Source organism: Sarcophilus harrisii, chromosome 2 (genome assembly GCF_902635505.1).
Source record: "Sarcophilus harrisii chromosome 2, mSarHar1.11, whole genome shotgun sequence".
In the NCBI taxonomy this organism is placed as follows: Eukaryota; Metazoa; Chordata; class Mammalia; order Dasyuromorphia; family Dasyuridae; genus Sarcophilus; species Sarcophilus harrisii.
Genome location: NC_045427.1, coordinates 127132964 through 127156507, shown reverse-complemented (window position 1 = coordinate 127156507; position 23544 = coordinate 127132964). Strand labels below are relative to the sequence as shown.

The window sequence follows — 23544 nt, the reverse complement described above, 5'->3', positions numbered from 1 at the left end:
TTGGTGAGGAAGGTAAGCCTTTTTTCCCATTCTGTATTACAGCCTGAAGAATCAGTAGTGAAAACATCTGGGATGAGAAAACAAGGGATGAGGAAAAAAAATCAGAATTGCTTCTGCCAAGGAGAATCACTTACCAACCAGTGGAGGAGGAATCTTTCTTGGACAATGAACATTTCTTAAGTGGATTCACAAATTAACATAGTAATTTTAGTGTGGGGAAGCAACTGGATTTTCTTTCTTTAAAAAAAAATTATTTGTGGTAAGTTAAGACATTGGATGGATTAAAAACAACTCCCAGAAAACAGATTCTACACACATTCTCAAGTATAATATTGTAGCAAATGACTGAGGAAGAAATTTATTCAACCTCAAAGACAGCAGAGATTTAGAACAAAAGAAACCCCACAAAACAAATACAACTTTTGGGGTATTTATTCTAGATTTCTTTGGAGTATAATTATTCTGTTAAAATATTGATGATTGTGATGTAAAACCATCTTCCCCCAGAAACAAACATTATTCCTCCACCATGTTCAGCATGATTGGTGACAACGGGCAAAGAACCAGACTGAAGCTCAATCAATAGGAGATGTATAATGGATGAATTCATGCTGCCTTTAGAAATGTGGATGTATTATGCCAACTGTACAAGGAAAGCTGGGAGACAAAGAATGAAATCACCAACTCTTTTCTCTGTTGTTCATATACAGCTTCTCACGGTTGAAATAGGGATTTTCCCTTAAGAGACCAAAAGAATGTTAAATGTAAAGCAGGAGGGGGAAGGCATGCCCATGGGAATGATACTCTTCCACTCCCATGATAGTTGGCTCCAGTTTGTTTATTTTTATTTAAGGTATCAGATAAAGAAAAGAATCCTTTAAATTGAACGAAAGTTCATTTGACATGAACTTGAGTTATGACTTTTTAATTTGGGGGGAATTGTGTTTAAGCCAACAGAGGTAAATTTAAATGGAAGGTAAGAGGAGAGATGTCAGTTTGGCCAGAGCACTGGGGTAAAGATCTTTGTGTATGTTTCATTATTTCTTTCTAATGTCACTGTCTTGGGTTTCCTGGAAACTTCCACAAAGATGAATATTTAACTCACATTAATTGTGCATCAGTGCTACAGATGGTGCCCAGGTAGAGTTCACAAAGGACATGGTAAGATCGGGGAGTCTTTTTTTCTGACTTCCAAAAAAGAATCTGGATTTTCTGGATCATGATTGCTATTTTTGTAGAGAATAGAGGTACTTGAAACTCAGTGAGAAATAGAGGAAATGCATTTCAAAAGAAGGCAAACAATCATCTTAATAACACAGTTTTGGACTTAAACATGATACTCTCTTTTGAAGATAAGCCTTCTCCGTCCACAGACTGATCAAGGAAAACTAAGGGGAGGCAGGGGCACAAAGCTTGCAAACAATAATAGCTAAGTAAAAGTTTTCCAACATGAACAAAGAGAACTATATTTCAGCTGTAAAAAGGCTGGTATAAATGCTTCAGAACACCTGACAGTCTCCCATTCCATTATAGATGGTTTCTTTTGGCTGTGTACAATATACTTTGTCAATTTTGCTATAAAGTAAGCAAAATCTGTATATGTATATGTATATAAATATATTAAATAGTGTGTTTATTTATGTGTGCAGTGAGTAAGCTGTGCAGTTGATAAACTGGAATCCTGAAGTGGTTGGTTTTTTTTTTATTGTTCTGGGTTTTTTTTTTCAAACAGCCTATATTATGATTTTATTTACTATCAACACAAAATTCTCTAGCATCACTGGCATTATGATGAGGCTATACCAAGTCTTTTGCTGATAAGTCTCCCAATTTATATGTGGCATATTTATTTGCTTAGGAATATCACCACATTTCATCTGTCTATTAACAGAAAGAGAAAATTTGGGGATTCGGGAGGAGATGAGTTTTAACATTCATAGACGTGCACATGGGAGGAAATATTTAGTTTTGTCTGAGAAAGAACCAGTTAATGACAATTTATTTTCCAATGGTATCAGGAAAACCAGAGTCAGGGCCAGAGCTGGATCTGTCCTTTCCCCACCCATCATTCAAATGATTATTTCATGGGTCAGCAATGAGAGGAAAATAGGGTAGACAAGCTGGGTATTTGAATTGGGTAGAGAGGTGATATCGTATGCTTTTTAATATTTACCTCTATAATGAACATGTTCCAGGCCCTCTACATCATTGGTACTTTGAGGTGGGCTCTTCTCTAACACCATGACTTGAACCTCCACTGGTTTTGTTTTCCCCCAACTTCGAGGCCCTATTGGTTAGCACTGCCCATATCATTTAAGCACTTCAACATTCATTAGCTTTTACAAAGGAATATTTACTTTGAAATTATAGCAAGAACACATTTGGTTTAAAAAATAATTTTCCCATCTTTCCATTTGATATTTTATACATCAATCCAATAAGTTTTTATTAAGCTTCTCAAATACTGACTATGTCATCCTGGCTAATGATTAACCCCTCAGAGGTCTCGGATAATTTTATAAGATGTTACAGATCTTCCTTAGTAAAGGAAGTCTCTCCCCTGGGAATTCCATTTATAGATTCCAATCACAGATTGGGATTCTTTCTCCCCTCCACTCACATAAAAGAAAAAAATGAAATAAAAATATTTGAATCCCATGGTAGGTTCTGAAGACATTAAAATAGGAGAGATGCCTATTAAGTTGCAGGTGGGAACTTTAAATTGGGAATTGGGAATCTTTAAACACATGAAAGAACCAAGTCAGAGGCCTTTAGAAAGATACTAATTATTATCCTTTTCAAAATAATGCCTTATAGCAGTGATGGCAAATTCAAATAGAAACATATCCCTGAAGGCTGCATATTGACATAGAAAACACCAAATTAACATTACATATTTTGTATTGCATTTTTACTTATTTTGCAAAATATCTCTTTTACAATTTAATCTGTATCAGCTACACTCAGAAGTTTTGCACTAGGAGTTTGACACATCTGCCTTAGAAAACAGAAGCAGTTCTTGTATACTACTACCCAATTCTAATAAAGAGCAATAAGTAAAAGAATGAAGGGGACTGAGGGAGAAGCATTTATATATAGAAAAGCTCATTTACTATGAATTAGCTGGGGAAAGATCTCATATTAATGAGCAAAAAAGTCTGAATTATGAAATATTTAAAAAGAAATGTAATCACTTCCAAATTCTTACAGCAAGTATAATCAGTTCAGTTGAATAATACACAGTAGAAATGTTGTTTCTTAAGCATGAGCCCACAATAAAATTTTATCTGGTATGTAAAACTTGAATTATCAAAGATCCTTACTTCTCTTCTTAAAACTTATTTTAAAAGTCAAATGAAGTCAGTAAGTATACATTAAGTGATTACTATGCACCAGGAACTATGCTAAGCCCTGGGCATAAAAATAAAGGCAAAAAACAAAAACAAAACATGGCCTTCAAATAACTCACGATTTAATAAAAAAGACAACATTCAAGCAATGATGTACAAAGAAGAAATAGATAGACTGATAGACAATCAATGGAAAAGAAATACTAGTCTTAAAGCAGTGAGGAGGCTCTTTGCAAAATATAGGATTTTAACTAAAATTTAAAAGAAACCAGGAAAGCCAGAAAATAAAGCTAAAGAGAAAGAAATTTCTAAGCATGACAGCCATGAGTAAGGAGATGGGATGTTTTGAGTAAGAAAAATCAAACACCAACATCATTAGACTACAGAGTATTTTGAGGGAAGAAATACAGAGGAAGACTTGAAAGGTAGGAGAGGCCAGTTACAAAAGGCTTTAAGAGCCAAACAGGCTTTATATTTGAACCTGGAGATAAAAGAGAGCCATTGAAATTTATTGAATGAGGTTAGGGGTGGTAATCTAAATCTATTTGTACTTTAATACAATCAAATTGTCACCTAAATTTATGATAAACTAGAATATGGAGACTCTTAAAGAAGGGAAAGCAGTCAATGAAGATGCTATCGTAATAATCTAGGCATGAAGTGATGAAGGCTTGAATCATAATAGTCCACTTTTTTATTTTTTAGAAACTTTTTGGAGTTAAGTGATTTGTTCAGGTTCATATAACCAATAAATTTCAATCTGAATTTGAGCTCAGGTCCTTTTAATTCCTGGGCCAGTGTTCTATCCAATGTGCTACCTAGCTGCTTCACACTTAACTTTATTCTACTGACTCCTCCTTTTCTTTGCCTTCTCCATGTACCCTACTCTCTCCAACATCTAAGCCAGCTCTATCCTACAGTCACAGATTCTGGTTCTGGTCCACTGAGCTCCTGAGAATCATCACTGAGCCCAAGGAAGGAGAAGTCATGAATAGCAGAAAATGTATGAACCAGTCACACAGTTGATGATGGAAATACTGCATCCTTTTCTATTCCTTAGTGAGTAAATAAGAATGATTTGCAACCAACTTATCCAAATTCTGTTCTAAGCAATGGTGACTTCTGTCTTCATCACAGTCACTCTGTATGCAAATGTATGCTTCTAAAATGTTTAGAGGGGAGGAAAGCTTCTTAAATGGATAAACTCCTAAAATCTTATAAATAGTATTTATTCCCTTAGCAGATCCCTTTTCTTCTATAGTTATAAAGTTATAAAGAAAGAACCCTAGATTTAGAGTCTGAGAGCATGGACTCAAGTAATTTATAAATTTACCTTTATGCTTTTAGTATATCACTTAATCTCTCCAGGGTGAGATTAGATTATCTAAAGTCCTATCTGATAAATCCAAAATGACCCCTATTAAAAGACCCTGGCTGATGATGACCAATGGCTGAAACAATGAAAAAAATGATGTTTTACTACATACTTCCTTAGATGCTTAATTCACTAACATGGTCATCAATTAATCAACAAAGTATCAGGCTATACACAAACTGCTGGAGAGGTAATGTGATCAAATTGAGATAGAAGGTCCAGTTGTGTTCAGGAAGACCAGCTTCTAAATCTCACTTCTGCTGCTACCTGTTGTGTGACAATTAACAGCTACTTAACATTTCTGAGCCTTGTTTGGGGGTATCTGTAGTACCCACAAGGTTGCTTTGAAGCTAAGTGACATCATAAATTTTAACTACTATATACAAGTGAATTATTATGTATAGCATATATTCTAGCACTATACTCTTACATCAAACTTCTTTAGCTTGTGCTCTGCTGGTGTAAGCTTGAAGAACTCATAGTCACCTTCATGCAGGAATGAGTTAGTCATTTTATATTATGTGAATTAATTGTTAAATTTTCAATATTAGTATTTTCACCTCTAAAATTAATCCAAGTTAAATTTTCAGTATTACATTTTATATCTCATTAATCAGCACTGGTGTTGATGGTTGTGTTGATTGTCATTACTAGTCTGGTCAAGCATGGAAACTAGATTAAAATACAATTGGAAATGTTTAACAAAATACTTTAAAATAACAATAGAACATAGATGGTGTTAATGTGTAGTTTTTTAAGTCAGTAGGTAGCTTACATTGATCCTTATTTCTCATTTCCATCTGAGTTTGACACTACTGCTCTAGACTTAACAAAGTGACAGAGAAAACATTAATGATGCTGATTAAATGTAAAGTAAGACCTGCTCTGTGGAAAGCTGGTTGTTGAACATTTACCATTATGTCCCCCTCCATTCTATAATGAAGCATCAGAAGAAGACATAAATAGAGTCCTGTCTGAATTATAAGACAATCATATAACCAAGGGAATTCTAGATTTCAGCCAAACTAAGCATCTAATAAAATTTTTCAATTTAATTTTTTTAGATGTTAATACTATTTTTTTTCCAATTACATGTAAGGAAACTTTTTGATATTCATTTTTTAAAATTAAATTTTGAGTTCCAAATTTTCTCCCTCTGTCTTTATCCTCCCCACTCCTTAAGAAAGTAAGCAGTTAGATACAGGTTATATATGTGTAATTATGTAAAACATATTTTCATTTTAGTAATGTTGTAAAGAACAGTGAAAAAATTACAATTTGCAAGAAGGAAAACAACATGAAAAAGCAAAGAAACTGGAAATACATATTTCGTTCTGCATTCAGACTCAGTTCTTTCTCTGGATTTGGATAGCATATTCTATCATGAGTCTTTTTGGAAACATTTTGTTTCATTGTATTGCTGAGAAGAGCTAAGTCATAGTTGATCATCACACAATGTTGCTCTTACTGTGTAGATTGTTCTCCTGGTTCTGCTCACTTCACTTCACATAAATTCATGCAAGTCTTTCCAGCTTTTTCTCAAATCTGCCTGCCTATTATTTCTTACAGCATGATAGTATTCCATACTACATTAATATCTCACTCATTCAACCATTCCCTAATTGATGGGCATCCCCTCAATTTCTAATTTTTATCAAAACAAAAAGTTGCTTCAAATATTTTTGTACATATAGGTACTTTCCCCTTTTTTATGAACTCTTTGGGATATAGACCTAGTAGTGGTAATGGATTAAAGGATATGCACAGTTTGATTTGTTCTTTGGGTATAGATTCAAATTGCTTTCCAGAATGGTTGGATCAGTTCATAACTCCACTAACAGTGGTTTATTGTCCCATTTTTCTCAAAATTTATCCTTTTTATTTTCTCTCATTTTAATTAATCTTATAGATGTGAAGTGGTATCTTAATCTAATATATCACTATTTAAGAAAAATTTTCTTTGATGTTTGTTCTTCAGTGGCTACAACATGTCAAGACATTAGGTATGAATTTATGGCTTTGGTGTTGGTAATGTTAGTGAAAAAGTCAGTTATTCTTTCTTTTTCTTTTTCTTTTTTTTTTAATTTAATAGCCTTTTATTTACAGGATATATACATGGGTAACTTTACAGCATTAACAATTGCCAAACCTCTTGTTCCAATTTTTCACCTCTTACCCCCCTACCCCCTCCCCTAAATGTCAGGATGACCAGTAGATGTTAAAATATATTAAAATATAACTTAGATACACAATAAGTATACATGACCAAAACATTATTTTGCTGTACAAAAAGAATCAGACTCTGAATTATTGTACAATTGGCTTGTGAAGGAAATCAAAAATGCAGGTGTGCATAAATATAGGGATTGGGAATTCAATGTAATGGTTTTTAGTCATCTCCCAGAGTTCTTTTTCTGGGTATAGCTAGTTCAGTTCATTACTGCCATTAGAAATGATTTGGTTGATCTCGTTGCTGAGGATGGCCTGATCCATCAGAACTGGTCATCATCTAGTATTGTTGTTGAAGTATATAATGATCTCCTGGTCCTGCTCATTTCACTCAGCATCAGTTCGTGTAAGTCTCTCCAGGCCTTTCTGAAATCATCCTGTTGGTCATTTCTTACAGAACAGTAATATTCCATAATTTTCATATACCACAATTTATTCAGCCATTCTCCAACTGATGGACATCCATTCAGTTTCCAGTTTCTAGCCACTACAAAAAGGGCTGCCACAAACATTCGTGCACATACAGGTCCCTTTCCCTTCTTTATAATCTCTTTGGGATATAATCCCAGTAGTAACACTGCTGGATCAAAGGGTATGCACAGTTTGATAACTTTTTGAGCATAGTTCCAAACTACTCTCCAAAATGGTTGGATTCGTTCACAACTCCACCAACAATGCATCAATGTCCCAGTTTTCCCACATCCCCTCCAACAATCATCATTATTTTTTCCTGTCATCTTAGCCAATCTGACAGGTGTGTAGTGGTATCTTAGAGTTGTCTTAATTTGCATTTCTCTGATTAATAATGACTTGGAGCATCTTTTCATATGACTAGAAATAGTTTCAATTTCTTCATCTGAGAATTGTCTGTTCATATCCTTTGACCATTTTTCAATTGGAGAATGGCTTGATTTTTTATAAATTAGAGTTAATTCTCTATATATTTTGGAAATGAGGCCTTTATCAGAACCTTTGACTGTAAAAATATTTTCCCAGTTTATTGCTTCCCTTCTAAATCTTGTCTGCATTAGTTTTGTTTGTACAAAAACTTTTCAGTTTGGTATAATCGAAATTTTCTATTTTGTGATCAGTAATGATCTCTAGTTCTGCTTTGGTCATAAAGACCTTCCCCTTCCACAGGTCTGAGAGGTAAACTATCCTGTGTTCCTCTAATTTATTAATAATTTCATTCTTTATGCCTAGGTCATGAACCCATTTTGACCTTATCTTGGTGTACGGTGTTAAGTATGGATCAATGCCTAGTTTCTGCCATATTAGTTTCCAATTTTCCCAGCAATTTTTTATCAAACAGTAAGTTCTTATCCCAAAAGCTGGGATCTTTGGGTTTGTCAAAGACTAGGTTGCTATATTTGTTGACTGTTTTATCCCTTGAACCTAATCTATTCCACTGATTATTCTTTCTTTTTCTTAGTTGTTCCTACTAGATTCATACAGAACCCCCTCACAGGAATGTGGTTTGGGTAAACTAATTTAAAAAAAAAGCCAAGTGCTTCAAACATATAGAGCTTCATTGGAGCATTCCTTTAGTCTCCCTTTCCAGAATGGGATTGCAGGATAAGTCAATAATCTTGTATATCTTTGTCATATTCTTTATCATAACTTTAAATTCAATAAATATTTATCTGAAAAGTACTGTGCTGGGGACACAATGACCAAAATAAAGCTGTCTTTTCCAAGAGGAACTTATATGCTATTAAGGGGGGAAAATATTCAGAGAGGCAAATACACAGTAATTTGAGGAGACAACAAGATGTCTTAGGGAAGGCTTTAAAGAAAAGGTGTCACATAAGGTGAGCCTTAAAGGAAAATATTCATTTTGATGAGGACAAATTAGGAATGAATGAACTAGAGGTATGTGGAGTGACTTATGTGAATGTGAGAAAGACTAGAGATAGGATGTCATGTTCCAGGTATAATTAGTTATCCAATCTAGAGAGAACAAAAGGAAACATTGCAAAATAAGGCTGAAAAGATATGTTGAAGTCATCATATGGGGTCTTATGTACCAGGATGTATTAGAGAAGGGAAGTGGGGAAGAATAGTTAGGAAACTTCAAATCAGGACTGATGAAAAGTTGATGAGTTTCTGAACCAGAGTAAAGACTCCAAGATTAAGGATCTAGGTGAATAGAAGAGTGATGGGACTCTTGTGCATAATAGTTTGAAATTTTACATATAGTGATTTTTCTCTATTCTACTATCACAGAAATGCTTGTTTAATTTCTTATGATCAGAATAAAATAAAAAATAAAATAAAGATATAGAGAAGAGCAGGTGTTAGAATGTCATCAACTAACCTTTTTTTCCCCTGAGGCATTTTTTAAGTGACTTGCCCAGGGTCACACAGCTAGGAAGTGTTAAGTGTCTGAGACCAAATTTGAACTCAGGTCCTCCTGACTTCAGGACTGGTGCTCTATCCATTGTGCCACCTAGCTGCCCCCACCAACTAACCTTTAATGAGAAATCACATGCTGTAGGTCAAGGAATCTCCTTGGAAGTAGCATGGTATAATTGAAAGATCTAGATTTGGAACCAGAAGAACTGTGTTCAGATCTTGACTCTGTATCTGTGTCCTTGGGGTAACCAGTTGACATTGTGAATAGGGCATTGGGTCTGGGATCAAGAAGACTCCTCTTCCTGAGTTCAAATCCAATCTCAGAACACTTCCCAGTTCCTAGGCAAATCACTTAACTTGGTTTACCTCAGTTTCCTCATCAGGAAAATGAGCTGAAGAAGGAAACCACTCCAGTTTCTTTGAGAAAAAAATCCCAAAACTGTCATGAAGAGTTGGGGCATGAATGAAAAATGGTTAAACAATAACAATTGTCGGACAAGTAATTTGCTCTCCATAACCTCTGCAAATTATGATATTGAATTAGTTTGATCCCCAATAACTCTGCCTTCTGTGATTAGAGAATATAAAATTGCAACTTTTTATTTTATTTTTAAAATAACAGCCTTTTTTTTCTTTTTGCACTTTAATATTATTTTATTTTCTAATTACATATAAAGATAATTTTTCACCTTCATTTTTATAAAATTTTGAGTTCCAATGTTTTTATCTTTTTTCCCTTTCCTCCCTTCCCCAAGACAGCAAGCAATTTGATATAGATAATACAGATATAATTATTTTTAACTTATTTCCATATTAATTATGTTAGAGGAAAAATCAATACAAAAGGGAAAAACCACAAGAAAAAAAAACCCACCACAAAAAATGTGAAAAAGTTATAATAATAAAAAATAAAAGGAAGAAAAAAAAGGTGAAAATAGGATGCTTCAATCTGTGTTTAGTCTCCATAGTTCTTTTTCTGGATGTGAATGGCATTTGCCATTCCAAGTCTATGGATCACTGTAGTGCTAAGAAGAGATACAGCTATCATAGTAGATCATTGCACAATATTGCTGTTACTGTGTACAATGTTCTCCTGATTCTATTCACTTCCAGGTATACATTTTTTTTTACTTTTTTCTAATAACTTTTTATTGACAGAACCCATGCCAGGGTAATTTTTTTACAACATTATCCTTTGCACTCACTTCTGTTCCATTTTTTCCCCTCCCTCCCTCCATCCCCTCCCCCAGATGGCAGGCAGTCCTATACATGTTAAATAGGTCGCAGTATATCCTAGATACAATATATGTGTACAGAACCGAACAGTTCTCTTCTTGCACAGGGAGAATTGGATTCAGAAGGTAGAAATAACCTGGGAAGAAAAACAAAAATACAAACAGTTTACATTCATTTCCCAGTATTCTTTCTTTGGGTGTAGCTGTTTCGGTCCATCGTTGATCAATCAAAACTGAGTTAGATCTTCTCTTTGTCGAAGAAATCCACTTCCATCAGAATCCATCCTCATACAGTTTCATTGTTGAAGTATATAATGATCTCCTGGTTCTGCTCATTTCACTTAGCATCAGTTCATGTAAGTCTCTCCAAGCCTCTCTGTATTCATCCTGCTGGTCATTTCTTACAGAACAATAATATTCCATAACATTCATATACCACAATTTACCCAACCATTCTCCAATTGATGGGCATCCATTCATTTTCCAGTTTCTGGCCACTACAAACAGGGCTGCCACAAACATTTTGGCACATACAGGTCCAGGTATACAATTTTAAAAAATAATAATCATTCATCCAAAAAAATTATACTCCAGGGTATGTAGGTGGTACAGTGGATAGTGCAGCCTCGGAATAAGGAGGAGCTGAGTTCAAATTCTACCTCAGACATTTACTATTTGTATAATCCTAGGCAAATCACTTAACCCCAAGTGCCACCAAAAATGTTTATATTCTGTCTTTATTGTCAAGAAACAGTAGTGCCAAAGCTGCACTTTCCCCCAAACCCATTCTTTTCTATATTTTCCTCTATGAATATATGTGTAGAAGCACTGTAGCTTTTTATTTTCAAGATATATTCAAAAATAGTTTTCAATATTCATTCTTGTATAACCTTGTGTTCCAATTTTTTTCTCTCCCCCTTTCCTCAGTCCCCTTCCCTAGACAGCCAGTAATCCAATTTATGTTAAACAAATTCAATTCTTCTATACATTTTTTTCAAAATTATCATGCTGAATAAGAACTATCAGGTTAAAAAGGAAAAAAAATGAGAAAGCAAACAAGAAACAAGGAAACAATGAAAAAAGATGAAAATACTATATTGTGATCCACATTCAATTCTATTTCTGGATGTAGATGGCTATCTCCATCACAAGTCTACTGAAATTGACCTGAATCACCTCATTGTTGAAAAGAGCCATGTCCATCAGAACTGATCATCATGTCCAGTGTTCTTTTGGTTCTACTCATTTTACTTAGTATCAGTTTCAGTAAGTCTGTCCAGGCCTTTCTAAAGTCATCCTTCTGGTTGTTTCTTATAGGACAATAATATTTGATAACATTCATATATCATAACTTACTCAGCCATTCTCCAGCTGATGGGCATCCACTCAGTTTCCAGCTCCTTGACATTACAAAAAGGGCTGCTACAAACATTTTGCTTATATGGGTCCTTTCCTCTGTATCTTTGGGATACCCACTCAGTAGAGACACTGCTGGATCAAAGGGTATGCACAGTTTTATAGACTTTTGGGCATAGTTTTAAATTGTTCTCCAGAATGATGGAATCAGTTCACAATTCCACCAGGTAGCTTCTTGCATCCCTCCCAATATTCATCATTATTTTTTCCTGTAATCTTAGCCAGTTTGAGAGTGGTATCCCAGAATTGTCTTAATTTGCATTTCTCTAATCAATAGTAATTTTGAGCATTGAAAGCTGGAATGTTAGAGGTCACCTAGTTTAACACTCATTTTACTGATGAAGAAACCAGGGAGGTGAAGAGACTTGAGCCTAGATTTAAATCTAAGTTTTCTATATGTATTGTTTTTTTCATGGTACTATGCTCCTGTTTTTCCAGCAACATTTTCAAGTTTATAACACAAAGTAAACCAAAAAAATGTTTCTAACAATTGACTTCTCACCTCTAAGACAATCCAGACAACTGGATTAAAAGGAATTTTACTTTTAGCTCTCTTTTGCTGCCATTCCTTCCTATGATTAATTGCTCTTTAGTCACTCTGCAAAGCACTTTTATTTGCTGATTTCATATTGCCTCTGCTTAATTAGCAATTTCTATTTCTATAATCTTCACATTATGTGAAGAAAACAAATCTAATTTTTCCCTTCCTTCTGGCTACAGCCAGCAGTTTTCATTGTTTCTGAGGGTTTAGCCTAAACAGCTCCCATGTGCCAATTCAAACTTCCTCACCAGTTGTTAATGTCCCTAATGAATATCTAAACAGGAGGTCATCATTACTGGCAAGGCCTTTCTCATTTGCAGAATGGAATATCCCAAATATCTTCCTTATTTGGTAAGCATTACCTTGCTTTTTCATTGTACTTAAATATTTCAGAAGACCTGCTATTCCTTCAGTTTGGGTGTTCTCACTAGAAATTAGGTTCTTGAGTTACAGGAATCAAAATGGCCATCAATAGGCCATATAATGGTCAAAAATCCTAAAATCCTTCCAACATAGGGGGAGCTGAACTAACTTTCAAGAAGCCAGAATTATTCATTTAGACACTTAAAGGGACTTTGAAGATTTTCTAGTACAATATCTCCCCTCTTTCCTATTTTCTACATTACAAAATTGAAACCCACAGAGTTATAGTGGCTTACTCAATGTCATAATATAGAAAGTAACAGAGTTGGTATTTGAAGAAAATCCTTTAAATTCCAAAACTACTACCATCTCTACTTTATTATGAATTCATCTTAATTCAATACTTGTAGGTCAATCCTTTCCTCCTATTTTCAAATAATGTGATGTTTTGAATACAAAGTTCATTTATGCTGACACAGGTCCTCTTGTTACTCTTCAGTTATTTTCAGTTGTTTCTGACTCTTTGACATTATTTGTCAATTTCTTGGCAAAGATATTGGAGTAGTTTGCCATTTCCTTCTACTTTACAGATGAGGAAACTGAAGCAAACAAAGTTAAGAGATTTTCTCAGGATCATACAATTAGCAAATGTCTGATGTTAAATTTGAACATAGGAAGATGAGTCTTCTAAACTTCAGAATTGTGATTTAATTGCCTCATTAAATAGAATTGATTCTTCTTTGAATTTAAAGACCATATATCTTAAATTACATGACCCCTGTTTCTCAAAATCATTTGTAAGGTAGGGAAGTGTTAATCAGAGAACTATGTGACTTAATGGGTTTAATGCTAGCAATGGCTTAGATAACAGAAGGCTAGAAAATGTTGAGTGGGCCAAAGAGCTGTCATCCTAGAATCTACCTACTGCTTTTTCTTAGAAATGGGGGCATAGGATGTTGCTTACAATATGAAACTTGGTGTGTTATACACACATGCAAATACACATACCTGTGTATATACCTATAGAACTATATACATTTATGTATATATGTATATATACATATACCTGCATTGCTATCATCTATTTATGCATACATACATATAGATATATGTATATATATGTTGTTTTTCCTTATTGATTTTCTTTGCAACAAGGGAAGACTCACTGAGTAGGGAGAAAGTAGGGGAGAAGATATGTATAAATGATTGATATAAGAACAAAAGACATCCATTCAACTTTCTTTAAAGATGTTTTTTTTTAAAGGAAATCATTGTCATGTACAAAGGTAGATCAGTTTCATGACTAACCCAAGTCAAGAAAAGTAATAAACATTTATCATTAAGTACTTCCACTTAAAATACTGGAATACAATGAAAGGTGAAAGATAATCCTCATTCTCAAGGAGCTCCCATTCTAATGGAAGAAACAACATATAAAAAGCTATATACTTACAAGTTAAGAACAGGATAATCTGAAAGTAATCAGAAGGAAGACACCAGAAATAGTCGGGTATTCTGATAGGCATGAAGATCATGTGTGCCATAGAATCCAATAGTTGGTCTTGATCTCAGTGTCTCACCTACAGACATAGGTGAACATAGAGATTCTTATGTCTGTAGGATTTATTTATTATTTAGTCCAACTCAGATACTTTTCATAAGAGGAAAGCAAAGTCCAGAGACTGACAATAACACAGGTTAGTCGTGGGGCAGGGACTAAAACTCAAGTCTCAAAGTTCTCAACTCATTCCTCTTTCCATGATACCATACCATTTCCCTAATTCATAGAATAGAAGGCTTAGAAGAGATCTCTGGGGTCACTCTGTCCAATTTTTATTTATGCGTGAATATCTTCTGCAAAGTCCCTGACATCTGGTCATAAAACCTTTGCTTGAAGTCTTATAGTGATGAAAAACTCATTATCCCCCAAAGTACCTTGTTTTACTTCTGGACAGCTCTATTTGTTAGTAAATCATTCTTTATGTTGTGCTAACATTTGCCATTTTACAAATCCTACCCATAATTCTTAATTTTGCTCTCTGGAGCAAAGGAGAACAAATATAACCCCTTTCCCACAAGATAACTATTAAAATTCCTTAATACAGTAATAGAATCCAAGAAGAATCTTTCCGGCTTGAAGAATATACTTCTTAACTTTCTGATTCTGATGCTTTCTAAAGAGGCCTCCCCTTAGTACTATGCAATTCTGCAAGGACTTTGAAGTCATATCTTTCATACTTCTGAAAGTTAGTTTCTTTTGCTCTGGGCTATTTTAAAGAAACATGATATTTGTCTATATGGACTTGAATCTGAATTCTGACATTTCTTACCTGCATGACTTTGAACAAATTAAAGTTATTTAACCACCTTGGACCTCAGTTTTCACATCTGTAAAATAAAGGGGTTGGACTAGATGTGCTATGAGGTATGTTTCAACTCCAGGTCACTCATCTTTTGATCAATAATTTAGAATTTGCCCTTCACTGTAAGAAATAATTTTGGCTTCTAGAACCTCTGTGCCAACTATTCCTTATCTGGAGTACTGTATTCAGTTCTAGAAGGTACATTTTAGGAAAGATTCTTTTAGACTGTAATGATATATGAATTAGATGGTCAAGTTTATTGTGATCATATTGCCTAAACACTGGTTGAATGAACCAGGAATATTCATCCTAGAAAGTAAAGATTTGTGTAGGGGAGAGACATTATGTATCTCCCTGCGTTTTGGAAGGACTGTCATTTGGAAAATAATGATTAGGCTTGATGACCCTATGTTCCTGTCATATATTTCTCTCCAGGCTGGGAGGAGAAAGGGACTAGGAGCTGTAATGTAAGTTGCATGGAAACATCCTTAGGCTTAATATCAGAGAAAAAATAAATGTTCTAATCATTAGAACCATCAAAAGTGGAAGGGATTACATTAAGCAATAGTGTGCTTCAAGACCAGTATTTTATTCAGATTAACATGATGCCTTTACTACTTTATCCTGTTTCAATTTTTATTAGTTTTTATGCAATAGTAAATTGGTTGAAATTTTTAGGAATTTCCTGTGTCATGCAGAACCCAATACAGGTTGATGACAATAATTCCACTTTTTCTCAGCAAGAGTTTGACAAGTGCTGATTTAATGCCAGTGTCAACAATTGGGAGGGGAAGACCCCCCAAGGCCTCTGGTCCAAACAGAAGCAACTGCTATTTATACTTACTCTGACCCATCAGGATCCAAACAATGATTAAGTGAGGCTAGGACTTATCTTGGCCAATCAATGAGAGTTAGAATGATTTGGTTTGAAAGTATGCTCCGTAAAAAAGAAATTTAGCCCATAAACTCCAAGATACCTTGCTAAGTTTTAGTATCAAAATTCATACTCTTTGGAGTATCTGCAGGTAAGGGTATGATTCCCTGTATGGACAGAAGGAAAGGATGGAGAGGAGGAAAGGAAAAAGGGAGAAAGGGAGCGAGGGAAGGAGGAAGGAAGAAAGTGTAATGTCCGGACTAGCTCCCTAGAGGCTTCAGGATCAGCTAGAGTCAGGATGAGTAAAAGTCCTTGGTCTTTAGGGGGAGAAGCAGGCAAACTGCCAGTTTAGCCAAAGATCTCTTCTCCATTCTGAATCCAGAATCTCCTTTCTCCTCCTTGTCCTGCTGCCAAGTGAATCTCTGGCCTCTGTCACCCCACCCTCCAGTCCTTGCCTGCCATTATCTTTACACCAAACATTGAGCCAGAACCAATAGTGAGAAGAGCCATTTATCCAAACATATGCTAATAGAGTCATTGTCTTATAGTGACTAGGTAATTAGCCTTAAGTGCTCAGTTGTCTGATTCAGGCATACATGTTCAGTTTCAGCTTTTTACAAGGAAGGAAGGAAGGAAAGAAGGAAGGAAGGAAGGAAGGAAGGAAGGAAGGAAGGAAGGAAGGAAGGAAGGAAGGAAGGAAGAAAGAAAGGAAGGAAGGAAGGAAGGAAGGAAGGAAGGAAGGAAGGAAGGAAGGAAGGAAGGAAGGAAGGGAAGGAAAGGGAAGGGAAGGAGGGGGGAGGGTTGGAGGGAGAGAGGGAGGGAGGAAGGAAGGAGGAAGAAAGGAAAGAAGGGAAGGAAGGAAGAAGGGAGGTAGGGAGGGAAGGAAGAAAGAAGGGAGGAAGGGAGGGAATAGATGTTTTCTTCTCATTCCCTCTTTATTTAGGATTGTTCAGTTATTACTAATCAAGTATAAAGCAATTATATATACCAGCTTGCTAGGCATTTACTATATGTGAGTTGCTTAGAGCAGGTCTTAGACATGTTCCACTTACTACTCTTTTTTAGTTGAATTTTATTTTGCAATTCTGAGTATACAGGTATATAAAATAGATATACAAATCAAATATTTGATATACTGTTACATACTGATAATAAATAATAATTTCATGACTCCCACATTCAGTTAAGTGACCCCATATAAGTTTGCAGCCCAGTTTAAGTAGCTTTAGCTTAGAGGAAGGGATCTCAGGATTCTATCTTCCAAGGTATCACTATCTATTACTGGTCTATAGTAGTGGGAACAGGTGTAAGAGATAGTGAGGATGTAGTGTAGTAGTGCCTTAGATGTAAGGAGTAAGGAAAGGGAAAGAATTCAAACTATCAAAAAGTTTTTAGTCTGAGTGACTGGTAATATCGTGGAGAGAAATAGTAGAGTTAGAAGTAGAAGCAGGTTTTGAGAGATCATAAAATGTAAGCTTGACTTTGAATACATTGGATTTGAAAAGAATCATCAGGAATTCAAGCCATGGACAAAGAGGAACTGAGACATCTAGGGATTAGAATCATGAACCAGGCTTTCTAAAGAAAGGTCATGACTGAAGAAAAATCAGGGAATAGTCCTCATGGTGATGTTAAGTTTACTTGAAGCCATGGTAGTCAATGAGATTGCAAAGCAGAATATATAGAAAGGATAAAAAATAAACCTATCAAATGTAGGATATAAAGTTACTCATACTTTAATATTTGGGGAGAGGATGAGGAACCAGTAAGAGAAGCAATTAGGCAACAAACAATTCAGTAGGCACTTATTACATTCAAGATACTGTGCAAAGTGCAGTGAATACAAATAATATGCAAAAAGAGAGTTCCTACCCTCCATTTGCTTCTATTATATTAGGAAAAAGACAAGTCACCAAAAAAAAAAAAAAAAAAAAAAAAGGAGATTAAAAATTGGGTTGAGGCAGAGAAGGTAAAAGCTTGGGGGGCAGAGTGACCAAGTTAGATGTACAGATGGGAGGAAAATAAAATATAGCAGTCTGGGGCCCATTACCAAAATGACTTCCCTAGAAAGAAAGAAATTCAAAAGTAGGAAGGGACCAACATGTTAGAGAGATATTCTAGGGTAAGAAGGCAAAAGACACTAGGGAAAGTCCCAAGGCAAAATGGCAAAATGTTAATATATAAAATGTCAGTAGCACAGTCAGAAGGGGATAAGAAAAGAGAGATGGGATAGGTAAAGTGAGATATAATACCTCTGAAGCTATGAGAGAAAAGGGTATTTGTGAAGAGGATATGCTCAGCACTGTCAAAGAGTGTAGAGAAGTCAAGGAAGAAAAAGTCTAGATAAAACGTTTTTTGATTTGTAAATTAGGTCATTGGTAGTTTCAGCAGAGTGGTGGAGCAAAAGACAGATTACAAGGGATCAGGGAGAGAGAAGAAATCAAGAAGTAAAGATGCTGTGTGATATTAATTTTCTTTTCCTGAAAGTTAGAGATGAGGAGAGTGATGTAAAGATATTGCTTGGATTAAATAAAAAAATATATAAGATTTTGTTAATCTGGCCTCAGATACTGATGAGTTTACTGAGCAAGTTACTTAACTTGTGTTATCTTTAATTTACTGAAGAAACAAATGGTAAATCACTCTAGTTATCTTTGTCAAAGAAATCCAATGGATTGTAGGAATCACAAAGAGTCAGATATAAATGATTGGCTAAACAATAAAAACAATAAAATTTTATTATTGTTATTACAGATTGAGCCATATTGAGCATATTTGTAGGCAGAGGAGAAAATGAAAAAGCTAAGAGGAGATTGAAGATGAATAGAGAGATGGGATGACTGATGGGATAACTGCCCTAAAATAATACAGAATGAGAAGGGAAAGAATGAGATGAAAGGTACCCATAATGGATTTAGCCTTTGAATAAGGGATGGCTCTTTTTTGTGATCAGATAAATAGGGGAGAAAATGAAAAATGATACACAGAAGTTTGAGTTTATGGATAAGATGATGAGATCATAGATTTAGAGTTGAATAGCTTCATTATTCTCAGTGAGGTTAGAGGCTGAATGATGTCACATAAGTGGGGTAACTAAAAGTACAGTTGAGGTCTGAGCAACAAAAAAGTTTAGAACTCTAAGCATTTAAGGAGTCTCTTTTTAAACATGCATTATCCACAGAGGAAGTTAGAGTGAGAATATCCCCATATTATTGAAGAGAAAATTGAGACTTAAAAGAGATGGTAGTGAACTGACTAAGGTTATTTGCTATAGCCAAATTGGTGGAAAAAGATTCTCAGTGACTCCAAATCCAGTTCTCTTTTAAATGTATTGTTGTCACTCCAAACATAAACATAAATCTCCCTACTGGTTTTAAAATTCTGTAATTTAATGAAATAAGAAAAGATGGAATATTTAAAAATTTGTATATAGTTTTTCTTCTTGTTACATTTTCTTGTACATCAAAGATCTTACTTCCTACTTGTAGCTCCCTCTTGCATTTAAGGAAGACATAGATGAGCCACAGAGAAGAGCAAATAAGTGCAGATTCTGAGAGAATATGCCAAATATCATTAAAATAGAGGGTTAAAAGTATATTTGCTTTTAAAATGTGCATGGGCATACACACACACACACACACACACACACACCACATATAGCCCTAATAAACACAGTTATATTCAGATGCTCTTGGCTTTCCTAAAACCATCAACTGGTTAAAAAAAAAGAAAAGTCTATTAGAAATATTGCTAGCATCATATATTTAATATCTATGATCTGATGATTTAACGATTTGGGCTCATTTCATTTTCTGAATTCAATTCAATTCAGCAAAACTTTATTAAACTTATATTATGTGAAAGGCTATGTACTGTGCTGGAATCACATAATCGAATCTAGCACAAACTTTAACTAGATTGCCTCAGCCCAACCCTGGGTTATCTCTAAAGGTGCTATTCCAGTTCTGAATCTGGGATCCTCTGATCTCTGCTAGTTTGTTGTCCACTCTTTATCTCTGATTTTCAGGTTCATGAAGAAGAGATATAAAATTTCTTTTACATGATAGACTTTCAAATACTTGAAGATAATCTTCTTCCCCCCCTCCCTATCTCCTTTTCATTCTTTTCCCACCCACATCCCCATACATGCCATTGCTTCCTTCAACCAATCCTCATATGGTGTGATATCAAGCATCCTTACTGTCTTCGATGATTTTCTCTGAATGGCTTGTGGAAATATCCTTCCTAAAATGTGTGGTCCACAACTAAATACAATATTCTAGATATGGCCTGACCAAATGAGAGTGCAATGGACTTATTTACTCCTTCCTTTTGGGTATCATGCTCTCTTAATGATGTCTATGAAAATTGGATTTGTTTAACCATAGAAAATACAAAGAAAAACAAGGTGTAGTTCTTGCCCTCATACATTTACCTCATACATACCATCTGCTAAAAGAGATAAGACATGTGTACAAAGTAATGAAAAAGAGAAAATGATAGGCAATATAGCACAATTGAAAAAAATAAACAATGGTCACTTTCTCTGGAATCAAGCTTAGATTAAAAATTTATCTCTGACATTCATTATCTGTGTGATCTTGGGAAAGACAAGACTTCCATGGGATTCATTTTCCTCATCTGTATAATTAGGGAGTTGGCAAGCTTGTCCCTAAAGAAGAGACAAAAATAGGAATCTCCTTCCCTTTTTTATTGAAGTGGTAGAGAATGAATGATTAACATTGAATCTACTGTCAGATTCAGCTGATGAGTAAGTTTTGCTGAACTGTTTTTTTTCCCTTTTCTGATTTTCATTCTTTACAAGAAGGAATAGCTCCAGGGAGAAAATATATATTTGGCAATGAATGTGGTGGAAAAATTAAAGAGTTCATTTATTTTCAAATAAAATGGATAGATTAGATAGCCTCCAAAATCAGCTCTAGGTTTATTATGTGATAATCCAAAGTAAAGAAAAGGGGACACAATTCCATGTAGTCCAAAAAAGAAAGAAACCACATAATCATAGAATCAGGAGAGGCTACTTGATGAAGGAAGAACTGGAGCTAAATTCTGTAAGAGTTTACCAGATAGGGATGAAGAAAGGGAATGGCTATTCTAAATGAAGAGCAACTTGGTATAACTAGGGTAATAAAGTATAGAAAGGGCCCTGTCACCAGACTACCAGACCACCAACCTTGCTTCCAGGCTGCCACAGGGAAGCAACTCTTTCAAAGATGCAACTTGATCAGTCAAAACAAGTTAAAACAAGCTAGATACAAGTAGTGCTAGAGATACAAGTAAGCATGAAGGCAGCCCCAGCTCTCAAGAAGTTAACATTCTAATAGAGGAAGAAAACACAGAAAATGGTCAGTGGAGAAGGATAGATGACAGAGGATTTATCAAAAGCTCACTATTTGCTATGCACTGTGTTAAGTGCTGGGACACAAATATAAGCAAACAAAGCAGCCCCTATTCTCAAGTGCTTACATTCTAACAGGGAAAGATAACACATAAGAGGGAGAAGAAAATAATGAAGAAGGAAGATGAGTATATGTTCCTCATAAGGAAGAAAAGAAATGCAAGTGGTGATGAATGGAGAGAGGAGTTAAGTTAGTATGGCCTGGGAACCTCATGAAATGATGGTCAGGGCCACAGGCTCAATCATCAGAAAAAAAGGTCATGGGCAGGTAAACAAGACTAGTTACTATCTGCCTTGCTCTTATATTCTAAGAATAAGAACTTTATTACCCTAAGAACTTTCCATCTAACCTGAAGCTGAGAGCCTCTTATCTATCTTGTCTTTTCCTGTTGGAACTTGAACTCATTCAGAGAAGAAATTCTGACTTTTCTATTTGTATCACTGATGTTTTGCACATAGTACATACTTAATAAATGAATGCTTTTTCTATATTCATTTATTCAAGGAAAGAAGAGTGGAAAATATGGCAAAGGACTTCATATAAGATAGATTTAAATTTTATATACATTTTCAACCTTGTGCAGAGTTCTATGACAAGGGATATATGTAATCTAAATATACAATTCCTAGGGTTAGGATTAGAGTTAGGGGGAGTTTAAAGTTTAGTACTTGTTTAAGACAACTAATTCGGATTAAAATAATGTAGAGATATAAACTACTTGCATTAGAAAAAAAACTGAAAACAAAATTCTGTGGTAAATCAAGGCTAGAAGGGTATCATTGCCTTAGGAATAAGGGAAACCTTCATCATAGAAGAGGAAGTTGACTTAAGCTTTACAATTTGGCCATGAGTTCATCAAGTAAAAATGGGAGGGAAGGAGTGAAGAACATGCCAAGTTTAGGGAACAGCATAAACAATACTGAGTCAGAAAAATACTGAGTATTTTCAGGAAAAGGAAAGATTAGTTCAGAAGGAACATAGTAGGAATGAAGAAGAATAATGTGAGTTCGGGGTAGTAAGGTGGAATGGTGTTATATTGTGTGTATGTGTGTCTGTGTGGGTTGGGATAGAGAGGGGTCTTTTTCACAGGGAAAGTAATTTAACTTTGTTGAAAATTTTTCAGTAACTTCCCCTTACTTCCTAAGTAGAGAAGGCAGGGAGTAGAGAAGAATTAGGATCCTATAGGAGGTGACTACAATACTGCAGTTTAAGTAGATGGTAATGAAAAGTCTCAGTACTAGTGCTGTCATAGAGTATGTACCCATTTTTCAGCACAGTTTTAAAGGGAAATTTTCAAAATGGCCTTAGCTCTAGATGTCTTGCATCTCAAATTCAAAATATCCCAAAGAGAACTCACTCCAATTTCAGCCCTTCTTCCTAACTTCTCTACATATGTTGAGGGTAATTCCATCTTTCTAATCACTCAGGTGTGCGGTCATCATGTCCTCAACTCTGCCTCCACCCCATATATTCAGTGCCAGATCTTGAAAATTCTACCCTTCATACTTTCTTTTGCATCCATCATTTTCCACATACATAATCACCATCATTTTTGCACATATAACTTTACTAACCTCCTAATTGTTCCTTCTGCTTCCTTTCTCTCCCATTTTGAATCCATTCTCCACAAGTTGACAAATCATCACCATAAAGCACAGATCTAACCATGCTACTTCCCAGCAGAAGAATCTTTTGTAGTTCCCTGTTGTTTCTAAGATAGAAGACAAATCTCTGACCTTGGTATTTAAACCACTGACAGTCTAGTTCTAGCTTTCTTCACTAGTTTATTTTCCCTAACTCCCCTTCACCCACTCTACATTTCTGATAAAACTAGTTTACTTGCTATTCATTGACCTCCATATTCCATCCCTCACTTCAAGGTCTTTGTACAGACTTGCTCATATAATGAGATTACCTTCTCTCCTTCTCTACCCCCTTCTAAGGACTTTGACTTCCTTCAAAGTAGAAGGATTAGACTTAGCTTCATTCTGATGCTACTTTCTATCAGATGGCAGAAAGATAT

At 35.1% G+C, this 23544-nt stretch overlaps 1 protein-coding gene across 2 annotated transcripts in view; it reads left to right on the top strand.

The window, feature by feature from the left end:
* Positions 1-5809, top strand: part of ZMAT4 (zinc finger matrin-type 4) — a 542554-nt gene extending 536745 nt beyond the window's left edge. Inside the window, exon 8 of one of the 2 annotated variants that reach the window (XM_031950744.1) lies at positions 43-5809. In XM_031950744.1, coding sequence (XP_031806604.1) covers positions 43-47 — 5 coding nt within the window. In that variant the 3' untranslated portion in view covers positions 48-5809. The remainder of the gene's footprint in view (positions 1-42) is intronic. The other variant, XM_031950743.1, reaches the window with a different exon arrangement.
* The last annotated feature ends 17735 nt before the right edge of the window (positions 5810-23544 follow it).